Source organism: Impatiens glandulifera, chromosome 1, assembly GCF_907164915.1.
Source record: "Impatiens glandulifera chromosome 1, dImpGla2.1, whole genome shotgun sequence".
NCBI lineage: Eukaryota > Viridiplantae > Streptophyta > Magnoliopsida > Ericales > Balsaminaceae > Impatiens > Impatiens glandulifera.
The window spans coordinates 94,749,245-94,764,751 of record NC_061862.1 but is presented as its reverse complement, the minus strand read 5'-3'; the positions used below and the strand labels follow the sequence as shown (position 1 = coordinate 94,764,751).

Here is a 15,507-nt window from a genome sequence, read left to right as displayed (position 1 = left end):
AAAAATATTTTTATTAAAATTTAATTAATTGAAGATCACAATATAATATGAAAAATATTCTAAAAAGTCTTATACATATTATGTAAATAATTTTTTTTGACCAAATAAAAGTTTCTATATATGCTCAAAATATTTCAAGTTTCAAGAATATTCTTAAGGGTGTTGAATTAATATGGTTTTAATTTATAAAATTAACCCAAGATTGAAAGATTTTGGGCTACATCACGTGCATCAATCTTTAAGACCACATGACTACTAAATGTAGAAATAAGGCGCACCGCACTCCTATGGAGTAGCGATGTAGCAAATCCCTCTTTCTCTTTCCCCGCCTTTTAAGTAACCGTATAATGAATTGTTGAGCTTATAAATAAGGAAACCTAAAAAGGATTCTTATTAGGGTTCTATCTTCGTTTTCTTTCCTTACTCTACCAAACGTAAAAAAAGAGTTGTCTTTAGAGTGAGAAAGAAAAAAACAGAGAACCCATGGAGTGGATTCGCGGCGAAACGATTGGATACGGGAGTTTCGCCTCTGTTAGTTTGGCGAAACCGATTTTCATTGTTGATGATTTCCCGAAATTGTTTGCTGTTAAATCTTGTCAAGCTTCATGCTCTGCTTCGTTGATGAGCGAAAAAGAGGTTTTGAAGAAGATGAAGAGTTGCCCACATATTATTAGATTCTTTGGAGATGAGATTAGTTATGAAAAGGGTGAGATGTTTTATAATTTGTTGATTGAATATGCAGACGGTGGCGATATGAGTTTGAAAATTAAGAATTCCGGTGAAGGGAAGCTGCCGGAGGAGGAAGTTAAGAGGTATACTAGATCGGTGGTTCAAGGATTGAAGTTTATTCATGAGAATGGATTTGTTCATTGTGATATCAAGCCGAAGAATGTTCTTCTTTGCTCTGCCGGAGAAAACGGGCTTGAGGTGGCGAAGATTGCTGATTTCGGTTTGGCCAAGATTGCCGGAGAAAAGATTGGTGTTGAATTGAGGGGTACGCCGCTTTACATGTCGCCGGAGATGGTGAAAGACGGCGAGCAAGAATCCCCATCGGATATTTGGGCGTTGGGATGTTTGGTCACCGAGATGATAACCGGTAACCCTGTTTGGCGGTTTAGGGCAGGGGAGAATCATTTTGGTTTGTTTATGAGAATTGGAGCATCCGATGAATCGCCGGAGATTCCAACCGACATGTCCGATGAAGGAAAAGACTTTTTAGGAAAGTGTTTCATAAGAGATCCTAAACAGAGATGGACGGCGGAGGAGCTCTTGAGTCACCCATTCATTGCATCTAACGAAGAAGATGAAGTACACGTCAAGCTGACGTCTCCAAGATGTCCCTTCGATTTTCTTAATCAGAACAACCTAGTATGGTCGAATTCAATTACATCTTTGCCCTCATTTCACGAAGAGAGACTACAACAAGTGATCGTAGAGTCCCCTAATTGGTCCAATTCAAGTTGGTTTGCAGTTAGATAGACTATTAAGAGAAAATTAAGTTTATTTATTTTATTTTATTATGATTAGTTATAGTAAGTGTAACTTGTAAATATATAGAAAATAATAAAACAATGTTTTTTTTGGTTACATACAAGGTATTTAGTTAAGGAAAGGTAACATCATTAAAGGGCATATGACAGAGGTTTGAGATAACTGATTTCATGCAAATAATTCGATATGCTTTATCTCTCTACTCACCACACTTAGCCGCAATCTTTCTGTTTAATTTTCTCGGGAATGAGTAAGAGAAATTGCAGGGTTCCAACTTGCATAACATATATAAATGCTTTTATGTTTCATTGGTCATCGGTCTGTCGGTCTGTTATTTCTTTTAATTTATTTTCTGTAAATATTCGTTTTTTCAATATACAAGTATTATCTTTTGTTTTGGTCCATATACAGAGGCAATACATTTCATTAGAGCTGGGCAAAAGTTAAGAGAGTCTATCATGAATGAACCTAGCTCATGTTATGTCTGACCACGACATATCCTAGTAGTATATTGTGTCTAGTGGATAGTGTATACTCAAGCATGACATAAGCTCGGTTTAGTTTGTCGTTTCTAATCATGTAGGAGTTGTTGTTCCATGTCTAGGTCTATTTGTGCTTAACTATTCTAACAAAAATTGATTTAAACACCAACCAAATACATTATTGTTGTATCATGTCTTATTGGAGTTAAAAAAAAAAAAAAAGCAAGGCACCTGATAGTACAGTGTCTGATCAATGACACGACACCCGACACGGTTGGTCGTATTTTCGTGTTGTGTTTTTTTTAAACAATTTAAGATCAAGAAATCATATACTAAAGGTAAGTTAATGGAGAAAATAATTGATTATATTTATTTATGTATTATGATTTTGTTTAGGTTAAAGTTTAGAATTTTTTAAATCACACTGATTTGAACTTATCAAATAAAATTCACTTTAAACTGTTAATTCAAGACTTATAATTTTGGAAAACTTATATTGATGGTTGGAATATTTGTTTTTTTTTGAAAACTAAACTTTATATTCTTAAGTCTATACATTCAATTTAATATATTCATAACTTGTTTGATTTTGGCACTAAAATTGAAAAAAATAATGCAAATAGATTTTTATATGTTGAGTAACATAATAATGTAATAATAATTTTGTTTTTAATATTATTTGTTATTTTACAAAAAAATTGAAGACAAATTAATATATGTTTTAAAAAAAAAAGACTTAATCAATCGTTTATGCCCTTAATTTTGCCAAATTCTGTTTTTTTTATTTATATTCTGATAATTTTTATATATTCTAAGAAAAAAATAATTTTATTTTTTCACACATTAATTTTATCACCACTTTTAAGGCTTTAAAGAGTGCAGATTTCATGGCATATATTCTCAGAATCTTTATATTTTATTTAGTTTTAATGTTTGATATGATATATAAAAATATTTGTAATATTCAATTTTACTTAATTTCATATCTATATTTATTTTATAGAAAAATTATATCAATTTTATAGAAAAATGTTTATAGTCACAAAATTTTGATGTGAATTATTTTGTAGAGTATGCCCCCACCCGTTTTACCCCTAAACACATATCAACACAATTAAATATATAATATCATCAATCTAATTAACACATATCAACACAATTAAATATATAATATCATCAATATAATTAACACATATCAACGCAATTCAATATATTACGATAAGTTTATTTTTTTTTATAATAATATTAAAATTTAATAAATTACAATATATGTTATATAAAAACATAATTTTACATAGAAAAAAAATAATTATATACATTTTGGCTGAAATAATAAATTAGGCTTCTTATTAGCGCAAAATTGCAATTTGGGACCTCTTTTTTTTTAACCTCACAATTTGAGGCTTCTTTTTGGAGGTTAATTACAATTTGAGACTTCTTCTTTCGAACCTCACAATTTAGGACTCCTTATTGGGGCCAATTATAATTTGGGACCTCTTATTTCGAGCTTCATAATTTGAGGCTCTGCATTGTTAGGTTTATACAAAATGGGGTTTTGCCATGAATGACATGGACTTTCGTAAAAATAAATATTGTGTGGCCACTTTAGTATTATTTAGAATTAAATGTTACTGTTAATTTTTTAATTATAAAAGTCACGTAATACATTGTTCGTTGGGGCAAAACTCCATTTTGTACAAACCTGATAATGTGGAGTCCTAATTTGTGAGCTTCGAAAGAAGAGGTCTCAAATTACAACTGATCTCAATAAGGAGCCTCAAATTGTGAGGTTCAAAAGAAGATGTCCAAAATTATAATTGACTCCAATAATAAGCTCAAATTGTGAAGTTTAAAAGAAGAGGTCTCAAATTGTAATTAGCCACCAATAAGAAGTCCTAATTTATTATTTCGACCGTTACTTTTTAAGAATATGTAATATATGATGTCCACGGAAATTCTTCAAAATCGAACTTAACAAAAAAAAAATAATAAAAAAATTCCTAAAGTATGAAGATGATGATAAATGCAACTTGAACGCCCTCAATGTTATGCTGTTATGCATAAGTATAACTTTTATAAAATTAAGATAATAATTTTATATCATTTATTATTATTCTTAAAGTCACTACATATTTCAATTATTATTTGTTTGCTAATGTGAGGTGAAAATAATTAAAAAATATTTCTCAACAAAATGAACTGATTAGATTGGTTCAGTGTTTTATTCTTATTATAAATAAGAACGCAGACACAAATTATGGTAGGCTTAAAGATAGAGGCAACACATGAATTTTATTCTAATATCATTATTATTATTATTATTATTATTATTATTATTTTTATTTTTATTTTTATTTTAAAAAGATTCATGTATATTAAAAATAAAAAAATCCGTTTAAGTATAACAGCATAACATGAATAAAAAAAAAAAAAAAAAAAACGGTCTCAATAAGATATCGAACTCATAAATTCTCGAGAAAATGATTAACTTCCTGACAAACTCTACTGACTTTTCTGAACGAATCTCAGAAAGCGTCATAATAATAACATTATGAATTATACGCATCGGACGAATACAATCATTGAAAGTTTGACGATTTCTCTCAACTAGATAGTACACCAAAAAATAATTGGATGATAACCAAAATATGTAGGTATACCATATTAGTCGCATCAATACAAACTTTCCAACAACTACCCAAAGACTCGGGCATTACTCAATGAATCCCGATAATACTCCATAAAAGAATTTAAATACTATTCATCCTCGAAAAGGCAAAAGTAAGTGAGTTGTTGATTCAACTTTTTCGTGACACATACAACAATGACTAACCATAATATAAATTTTTTTCATGCACATATCATCCGTAAGAATTTCACCGTGAATAACGTTTCATTCAAAGAACAAGATTTTTGATGAAATCTTTTACTTTAAAATTTTTTTAACAAAAATTATATGGAATTATCTTAACGAACAACTTATAGCAATGTCCCACATGGAAACTATCAATATCTTGACAACGCGTAACATCTTGTTTAGACGGGGATATTTGTTTGCGTCCTACCAAAAGTAAAACTCTAGACGAAGTTTCTATAATGTTTAATCTCCTTCTATATCTAATTCGGCTAGAGAAACCATTAGACCGATGATCAAACATGTCTATAACATTTCTACATATAGTAATTGAAGCAAGCTCATGATACGTCGTTAGCTAGACTTTTGACACTGCACCAAACGTCGTCTCAAAAACTAATCAAAGAATTATCCCCACAATGAATTTAGACTAGTCACAAAAACTTTTCTACATAAAATAAATTATCTTTCAAATGATACATCCCGCTGGATAATTAGATATTTTGGTGAACCAACTAAACCAATCATGACCATACTTACTAAGGGGCGTAGATATACCAAAGGTTATGATAGGCTATAGCCCTAACTAAAATTTTAAATAATATATATATATATATATATATATATATATATATTTGTTTAATAAATATAATTTGTCGAGTTAGTTTTGTTGTTGAACTGAGTAAGGGAGGTCAAGTGATTAAACCCTCCTTATTTTTTATTTTATAAAAATTAAAACAATTTTAATTTCTTAATTATATTTAAAAATTAATATAATTTATTATACTATTCTAATTTGAAATATGATTTTAATAAAATAATTATTATTAATATTTTCTAATATACAAATATTTATAATAATAAATAAATTTTAATTAATATATAAATAAGATTTATTTAAATAAGTTAAAATATATGGATTTATATATAAAATAATGTAAATCATATAATAGTATTATTCATTTACATCTACACTTATATTTTTATTAATTTTAATATAATTAATAATACAAATTAATTATAAGATAAAGATTAAAATAATAATTTATATAAATATAATGATAAAATAGTCTTTTAAAAATTAATATAATTTATATCTATATAAGAATATTTTCTAATATACAATATTTATAATAATACATAAATTTTAATTAATATATAAATAAGATTTATTTATATAAGTTAAAGTATAAGGAATTATATATAAAATAATGTAAATCATAGTATTATTCATTTAAAACTACACTTATATAATAATTATATATTAATTTTATTAATTTCAATATAATTAATAATACAAATTAATTATAAGATAAAGATTAAAATAATAAATTATATAAATATAATGGTAAAATAGTCTTTTATATTTCACAACTTAGTTTTGCTTTGAAACCTCGAGACAACTTTAAGTTGTTTATTGCTAATGATATTCACAATCTTGCCGAAAAATTTTATCACAATTATTTTAGTGGTCAAGAACTACATTATATGAGAAGTTAGTTAGAGCATTATAAATTTATAATGATATAGTTAATCATGAAATGTTTCAGAATATTTCTACCATTTCGGAATTATGTCGACGATTTGTAGAGACTGAAAAAATACATCATTATCACTTAATTAACAAATTGATTCATCTTGTTTTAACGCTCCCTGTTTTTACTGCAACAACGGAACGATCATTCTCAGTTATGAAACTTCTTAAAACATCTCTTCGGAATAAGATGGAAGAAGAATTCTTGACAAATTCTATGATTATCTACATTGAAAGAGAGTTTACTACAATGATAGATATCGATTCAATAATCGATGAGTGTTATTCAATGAAAAATCGCAAGATACAACTTCAGTAGTTCGATTCAGAATCTACAATTTCCTTTTCTAGGTGATTCAGGATCTATAATATATATATATATATATATATATATATATATATATTATAGTACATATATTATTTCTTTTATAATTTTTTTTTTACAGGTCAACCCTATATGGTTTTTATTTATGGCTACGCCCCTGATACATACATCTGATTATCGATGCCTAAAGACTATTTAGCTTCGTTGCAAATCTACTACACCATTTTGACAGAAAAGCTTATTAAAATAAATAAGATCTCGAAAACATAGACCTCCTTGATCTTTATAATATTTAGCCTTATCTCAATTAACTAGATGACAAAATAATGAGTTAGAAGATCCACATATAAATTTACACATTATTCACTCAGCTTTTACCGCCACACTTTTGCGGAGAATGAATAACGACATCATATATGTGGACATATATGACAACACACTTTTAATGAGGATTAATCGGCCCCCTTTTGAGATTATTTTACTTTTCCATGTAGATAATTTACATTTCATTTTAGTGATAATCGGGTCCCAAGAGACCTTGGGTCGTAATTTAACACCCAATGACATACCAAGATATGTTGACGGAAGGCCATCAATTCTAAACTCCGGCACATTTTTCAACATCATCCTTCTTCTATTCGAAACCGAATTTGAGAAAAAGATATATGACTTATTAAGATTAACTCGAAGACGGAAACATGCACCGAATAATCATAAAATATCATAAAGGTGTTTAAAATTCTTATAGGTAGTCTGAACCATTTAGAACATGTCATCAACAAAAATTAAATGTGATATGGAAAAAGGATATCTTATTGATTCATAACTCACTTCACTGATGAGTCCCGAGTTTTCAGCGAAAGCCATCATTTTTAGAGAGCTTTCATTAAAATGACGAACAAAAAATGAGAGAGTGAATCACCCTATCTAATCCCTTTAGAGCTCTCAAAAAATCTCCGAGAACTCTCATTAACATTGACAAAAAACTTAACCGTCGAGAAGCAAAATCTAATTCAATCAATCTATTTCAGACTCGTTTCCTTTTTTCCATTACATCAAACAAAAACTCTCAGTTGACATGATCATAAGCTTTTTCGATGTCTAACTTGAGAAAAGACATTTTATATTTCTTCAATTAGTTAAGTCAATGCACTCATTGACTATTAATATATCATCATAGATTTGACGACATTTGATGAACGACATATGATTATTTGATATGACTGTCTCTCTAACACCCTCTGCAACCTATTGGTCAAACATTTTACGAAAATCTTATAAAATGACGAAACGAGACTGATAGGTCTAAAGTTCTTCACATCAATAGTTCTGAAGTTTTACGATTGAGACACAAAGTAGAGTTCCAATTCTTATCAAATGATCAATTGCTTTCATAATTCCATTCTTAAGATAATGTCACGTCTTCTTAAAAAAAGCCAAACTAAACTCATCGCATCTCAATACTTTATCACTTCCACACCCCTTAATGGCCTCTATAATACCATAATTTTATTATTATTTTTTGTCATTGTCATCAAAGTCCTATGAAGAATGATAACTTTTGCAAAATAGTCATTTTTAATCTAGAGTTGAATGTGCATGTTCATATAAGTCACATTTATTTATTTTTCACTTATTATTTGTGGACGACACGCAATGTATATGTCACTGATAAAAAAAATATTAAGCATCGTCGTGATGTTCTCTTATTCTTTGAGTGTGTTCAGGATTTCATATCAATATCGGTAAATTTAATATATATTTTTCTATAATTACGTTTAGAGTATGTAAAATCTCTTACTTTAATGTGCATATTTATAGGATGTTTTGTTTTGGTTTAGGATGCTAATATGACTCTACATCCATGACATCAACTTTAACTTAAGGCGTTCTAAGTAGAAATCGAAACCGTAACCTTTAGTCTTAGGTTCCACTTTTGTCACTTGAGCTATCTTAATAGATTGCATATTAATATAATTTTTTTTATGATGTATGTGATTACAAAGTTTTTAACAAATAGGTTGGAGATAGGAATATAAGCGGTTTGATTTAATCGGTTTAATAAACCATATCAACAAGTTGTGATAGCATTGAAAGACGCATTTGGATAGTGTCTTTTATGAGAATAAAATCAAAGTGAGAATTCACTAATATTGTATTAAAATTTTCCAATTTAGTTGTCAAATTCCTAATTAAATAGACCAATCAAATGTTTTATATTTTTATAAAACAAAATGGCTATTTTTTACAAAGAAAATATAATAATGTCTTTGAACATCTCATCACAAATGAACTTATAAAGTTTTTCACCACACTTAAAACATCTCTTTAAACTTGTTCTTAAATATCAGATTTTTCCCACATGATTTGTTGGGTTCGGGCCAGACTTCCAAACATGGGTTGCTTTTGAATAAACCCAACAAAAGGAAGATAATGAAGCACATATGTTTGACAATTTATGTGGTTACATACAACAACTGGTAGTAATAAATTAATAATCTTACCTTCACTTTCATGGAATTCCTTTTGCTATTTAAAATTTGCTTACATGTAGAACATTGCTTATCTCATATGTCACATGGAATGTTAGTTGAAAAGAAACCCCACAAAATGACATTTAATTCACCTCCTTTCACCGCTTATTTTGGCTTTAAGGTTGTAATCGAGATTTAGGCATGGTTTTGGTATGATTTATTCGGAAAAATCATACTTAATCAAATATTATTCCATCTATACTTAATTAATAATCAAAAATATTAAAATACTTTTATTTCTTTACAAAAAAAAAAATCATCATTATATATTAATAACTTTTAAATATATGTTTTTTTAAAATATACTCTAAAAATCAATATCAATCAAAAAAATTTAGAATAATATATGTTTATTTAAATAACTCCTAACCGAACAAGCCTTAGTTTGTTTATTGTAATTTATTTTAAAATTTTAATTCACGTGTAATGAAAAATAATGAGGGTCGTTTAAACCCAACAATACAAACATGACATTAAAGTAAGATAAAATTAAATTTAAGAAGGCATAAATCATGAAAATGTCAATAAAAACATGTCCCATAAAAATTATTGAGCACAGACATACTCGAGAATAACAATAAACTTAACGTAATAATGATATATTATGAATAATATGCAATTAGACAAATACGATCATTAATTGAAAGTACGGCTATTCATTTGTAGTCAAATACTTCAACATAGGTTTGACGTGTAATTTAATTATATTGAAGGTGAAGCGTTTTGCAATTTTATTTTATTTGTTTCGCATATCTCAATTGAATCAACTTAACCAGCATAAAACCTATATATATATTGATCGTGATTTTATACCAAATGGAGATGTACATGTTTGTTAACGGGTATTTTGATTGGACAATTTTCAAAGAAATTGACTATGATAAATTAGAAGGGGTCATAAATTACGTTTGTTTAGCATATCTCGATATCGAATCAACTCACCAACAATATAATTGAATGCTTAAGAAGTACAATTTCTTTTTAGTGAAAACAACATAGATTGTCATTTTCTTGTGATAAGTGTATGAGAGCAACAATTAATGGCACCTCTTCCTAACAAACATATTGCAAGAGATCAAAAAAGGATGTTTCTATATTACTCAATTTGGAATTTCTGTTGGAAAACTATTTTAGAAAAATAAAATAAAAGTTAGTGCTGGTATGGGAAAATTGGGATGGGAAGGGACATAATTGATAACCCTGGTTAGATTTGTAACACACTCAAGAGGATCATGTCATCATATTAAACAATCTTCGCCAAATTTAATTACTAATAAAAAAAAATATTGTAATCAAATGAAATAAGATGTCTATTTGATGGTGACTTGATAATCGGTTCATATATATTCAATACTTAGTATAATTAAGCATATACCAAATAATTTTTCATGTGAAAAAGAAGAATTCATAAGATTTCTTTTTTTATCGAACAATATTTATTTTATCAAAGATAAAGAGTCTCTTATCCCCGTTACATTATCATTTAAAATGTATGATTTAGAGATAATATATTACAAACGTAACACATTATCTCTTTTAGATTGTTTAGTTTAAAGATAACATAATATTTTAGAATTCATTATATGTTTTTGAGGATAAGAGATAATAAGAGTGTCTCTTAAGATAGTCTTTAATTAACATTTTTACATCTATAGATATAAGTAATTAATTATTATTTTTCTTTTGTGCCCTAAATATGAATTGAGTCTAAGATATTCCAACACTCATAATTATTTATTTTTAATTTTTTTTGTATTTCTTTGCTTTTTTAGAGTTTTTTTTTTTATTTCATTTTTTTCATTGTTTTCAAATATAATATGTGACTTTTTGTGAATATATATATTTATTTTTATAATAATCTAACAATCCACAACCATGAATTTCATTATCATTTAAGGTGTTCTAAGACTTTTGTGGAGAATTATATATCTTTTTTTATTTATCATTCCTATTATTATTATTATTTGGTGAATGATCATTTAAATAAAAAGTTCAATTTTCTTTATTTTAAGTATTAGTGGAGGACGTCGATTTAATCTCTCAATTATTTACTTGCATTCTTTAATTTTATTTTGGGGTCTGACATTCTTCGATCGATAACTTTTTTTTATAATGTATTATTATTAAATTTTAAGGGTATTTAGTAAAATAACTTAAAATTAGATTTTATTTTAAAGAAAAATACATCAAATTAGATTTTTTTTTTTTCTCTTTAAATTCTACATGCTGCTTATTTCAATAGGTATTGATAATCTTCTAAAAATTTGCGGTGGATTTCTTATGGAGACAGTACTCAATTCTTTAGTACAAAAAAACATTGAGAAAAATAGTGGCTAAACTTGGTGTACACATTTGAACCATCAATGAATTAATTATATTGATAAAATGTTTATTCTTTCTAAAGCCCAATACTATTTCTGTTTATAAACTTTGTAAAGTCCTTTATAAAAAAACCAAGACTTCTACAATTCAACCTTTGTAACCAAAATTCTCAATATATTTGCATTAACTCAATTTCAGTTTAATTTAAAGTATTGTTTGATGTGAATTATTTGAATTTAATTCAAATAAACAAATTTCGTATCAACAATGAAATCATAAATTAAAATATTTGTAAATGCAGTAAAACTGCTCAGTTTTTTTTTAACTTGTGTCGTTTAAAGAGAACTCTTTTTAAATAAAAGTCTTTTAAAACAAATTTATAATTTATAGTCAATCACATAACTTACATTCCCGCTGAATTTCAGACGAGATTGAGATTAAGATGGTAGATTGACATATGTTCTTTTTTTAACTTTAAAAATAGATTTCACGATAAAGACTCGCCACCAAACTTTTCTCGCAAAATTAGGAAAAAATATATAATATTTGGTGTATGGATACCAAGAATCGTAGATTCTATTTTGTGGGTTCAGTGCTTGTTTACGTGTAGAAAATGACATTAACGCTATACTCAAACGCTCATCTAGTTAGATGATATACCTAATATATATAAACATGCATTACAAAAGTCTTAACATCTCCGATAACTTTCATAGTCATTTTAGAAAAAGTCAAAAACATTAAAGTGTTCAAAAAATTAAGAAAATTGAAATCTAGATTGGAAGTATTTTTTTATTGTAAATATATCAATTTCATAATTTTTGGACAAACGATTTACATGTTACGACTCTTTTGAAGTTGAGAAAAAGTTAAGTTTTGTCTGAACAGGCCCTTATTGAGAAAATTTTATATTTGAGTTGAGAACATTTTTTTCAGATATTTTATATGAAAAAACATGTTCTATGAGTTAAATCAGACCGGTCAGAACCGCTTTTGGGAAATTTGGATAACTGGCTCAGCGATTCTCGGTCGGAGGTTTGGAAATTCGGTCGGATTTCAGGCGCGGCTAAAAATCTCGGTTGCAACATAGAAAACATGGTCAAATGGGAGGCTGACCAAATTATCTCGATAGCGATCGAGTTTTCTCGGTCGGATGACTCAGTTTCTTGATCGCGACCAAGAAGGATGATCAAGAAGGTATGGATTATGTTCAAAGAAAATAAAAACTATGATTAATAGTTTTCGTTTTCTTTCGAATAGAGTATGCATACAAATGTTTTTAACCAAAATAATACAATGAGACTAATAAATTTGGATCTACTAACCATATTTGTAATAATAAAAAATTACTCAAACAAATTTAAAAATAAAATAATTCTTAGGACAAATGGATCAAATAAAATAATTCTTGATGTTAGAAATATATATTTGTTTTGATTTGATCTTTGGAGACATAAAAAACATTTTTAACCTATGTTTTATACATATAGATGATTATACTAGATTTACATGAATCTTTTTTTATACGAAAATTAAAATTTGTGTTTTTATAATTAAAAAGCAATTTGACTTCAATATTTAAATAATGAAAAATGATAGTGGCACATTAAACAAATTCAAAACAAGATTTATATTTAAAACTATAGTAAAAATGATGAAATTAATTTTGATCATTATTTGGGCATGTTGTAAAAAATATTATTGTTAGACTAATTATTATCCTAACAACTTCAAAAATGTTGTTTTTACACAAAATTGTCCACAACAATATGTTTCTTCATTGAACTCTTGAAAATGACATCCATATAAAGAGCATATGTTTTAAATGTGATTCTAATATGAAAAAATAAATAAACAATGATCTATATGGACTTAAATAAATTTCAAGAAAGTGACGTGTTGAAATATTATCAAATTTGAATAAAATGGCTGTAAAAAAAATACTAATATGAATATGATCATTGTTTAGATATTAAACATTTTGATCCAACAATTAGTGTCTTACTTATTATCTATGTTTATAATATTGAGCAAATTTCAATCCTTAAAAAAATTCATTGATTCTAAATCAAAATCAAAGCCTTTGAAATTGCAAAATTCTTTATTGATCTCAAAACCTAATATAATGTCAATGGTTTTCATGTAATAAAAAATAAAACATTATTATGGATACTTATAAGATCCATTGATTCTAAATTAAAATCAAAAACCTTGAAATTATAAATAAAAAAAATTATTAGTCTTGAAATTACATATGATACATATGGTATTTATCGACGATGTTGGCATAATGGGCTGTAAAATTACTAAAACACTCATGATTATGGGTATTAAAGTCCATGAAAATTTTCAGAAATCTAATCACGAACTCATTGAGGGGTATCAAACTAATGAAAAATTGTATAAATCTATTAATAAACCGAGTAAGTCGATTTATTGAAAGCTGGTTATATCTAAATTAGAGCGAACATAATATTGCATACATTGTACAACAATAATCTCAATTCACGAATTAATCGTATATAACTTATTGAGAAGTTCACTCCATATTGTGAGCTATTTAAAAGATATATTGTCTAAAGTTCTAGACTTTTCAATTTTTCGAACCTACGAGATTAGGGGTGTTCAATATTTGGTCTGAACCGAATATCCGACCGAATTCGAATAAACCGAATTCGAATTTCATTTACGGTTTTCGAATCGAATTTCAAACCAATTCGAATTCAAATACGATTTTCGAATTGGTTTTCGAGTTTGAGTTTCAACTCGAAAACCAAACCGAAAACCGAATTCATTTTTTTATTATTTATTTTTTTTAAACTTAATTTAAGAAAAAAAATCAAAATAATCAAATTAGAATATTTTGAAATCAATATTTAATAATAAAAAAGAAGGTAACAAAAACACAAGTGGTCTAGTGTTAAAATAGTACATTGCCACGCTACAAATCCGGGTTCAATTCTTGGCTGGTACAATTTATTTTGAGTTATGCTAGTTTAAAAAAAAAATCGATTCGAATTCGATTCGGTTTAATTCAAATTTATTCGAATTCGGTTCGGTTTTCGAATTGGCTAAAAAAAATAAAAATTCGAATAAACCGAACCGAGGAACTCGAATAACCCGAAAACCGAACCGATTAACACCTCTATATGAGATACGAGTTTTTTTCTCGAAGATATCCCTATTGAGGGGTAGTATTGAGATAAGTATTTATCTTTATTTTATATACTAATGTATTTTAATTACTAATACTTTTATCTATTTTGAACTATTTTGAAGTGTTTCAAATCGGAGGTTATTTCAATTACTAAAGTTTTGTTTCACAAGGAGTAATTTTCATTTACCATGTATATTGAATTATGGATAACTAATTCCTAACATTATAATAATATAACATCTTTCTTATTGGATTTCTCTCTTGATCTTGCTTGTAATTTGTTTATCTTATTTTAAATTTAAGTTTTAGGACTTAGATTTAACACATATAGCTTCTAAATCATTTAAGAATCATTTTACAATCATTAAAATGAAGAATAAATCATTTTATAACAATACACAAACTCAAATTATGAAAACCAACGTGTGTTTATAACTTCGAATACAAACGAATGAAGGCTTACAACTCCTTGATGCCTAAGGAAGTTTTTAGACTTCCTTAGCAGAAACCTAGTACACCTTACGCGAAATCACAAAATTCGAGCTCAAGCTTCTCTCAACAATGGCGGTTTCTCCTTCAGTCGCTCTCAAGACTTAGAGAGAGAAATTTTCTCTGGAGATTTTTTTCTCACATCGGGCACGACCGGCACATCAACGCCGCTGGAGCTTTTGACGTCGGAATGATCTCAAATTTCTCCAGTAGGTGCGTCTCTTTCCCCCCTACAATCTGACCGAAAGAATTTCAATTTGAACGGAGGAATCGGGAGAAATCACGATTATAGTTTCTAGATCGGATATTTAGGTCGTTT

The 15,507-nt window shown here is 27.5% G+C and overlaps 1 protein-coding gene across 1 annotated transcript; it reads left to right on the top strand.

Moving 5' to 3' along the window:
* The first annotated feature begins 411 nt into the window (after positions 1-411).
* Positions 412-1,516, top strand: LOC124922359 (mitogen-activated protein kinase kinase kinase 20-like). Its single transcript, XM_047463092.1, has one exon. The coding sequence runs from the start codon at positions 484-486 to the stop codon at positions 1,477-1,479; it is 996 nt and encodes a 331-aa protein (XP_047319048.1). The 5' UTR covers positions 412-483; the 3' UTR covers positions 1,480-1,516.
* The last annotated feature ends 13,991 nt before the right edge of the window (positions 1,517-15,507 follow it).

Bases quoted from the DNA above. Each gene is read 5' to 3' on its own strand.
- LOC124922359 (XM_047463092.1), top strand. From the start codon at position 484: ATGGAGTGGATTCGCGGCGAAACGATTGGATACGGGAGTTTCGCCTCT.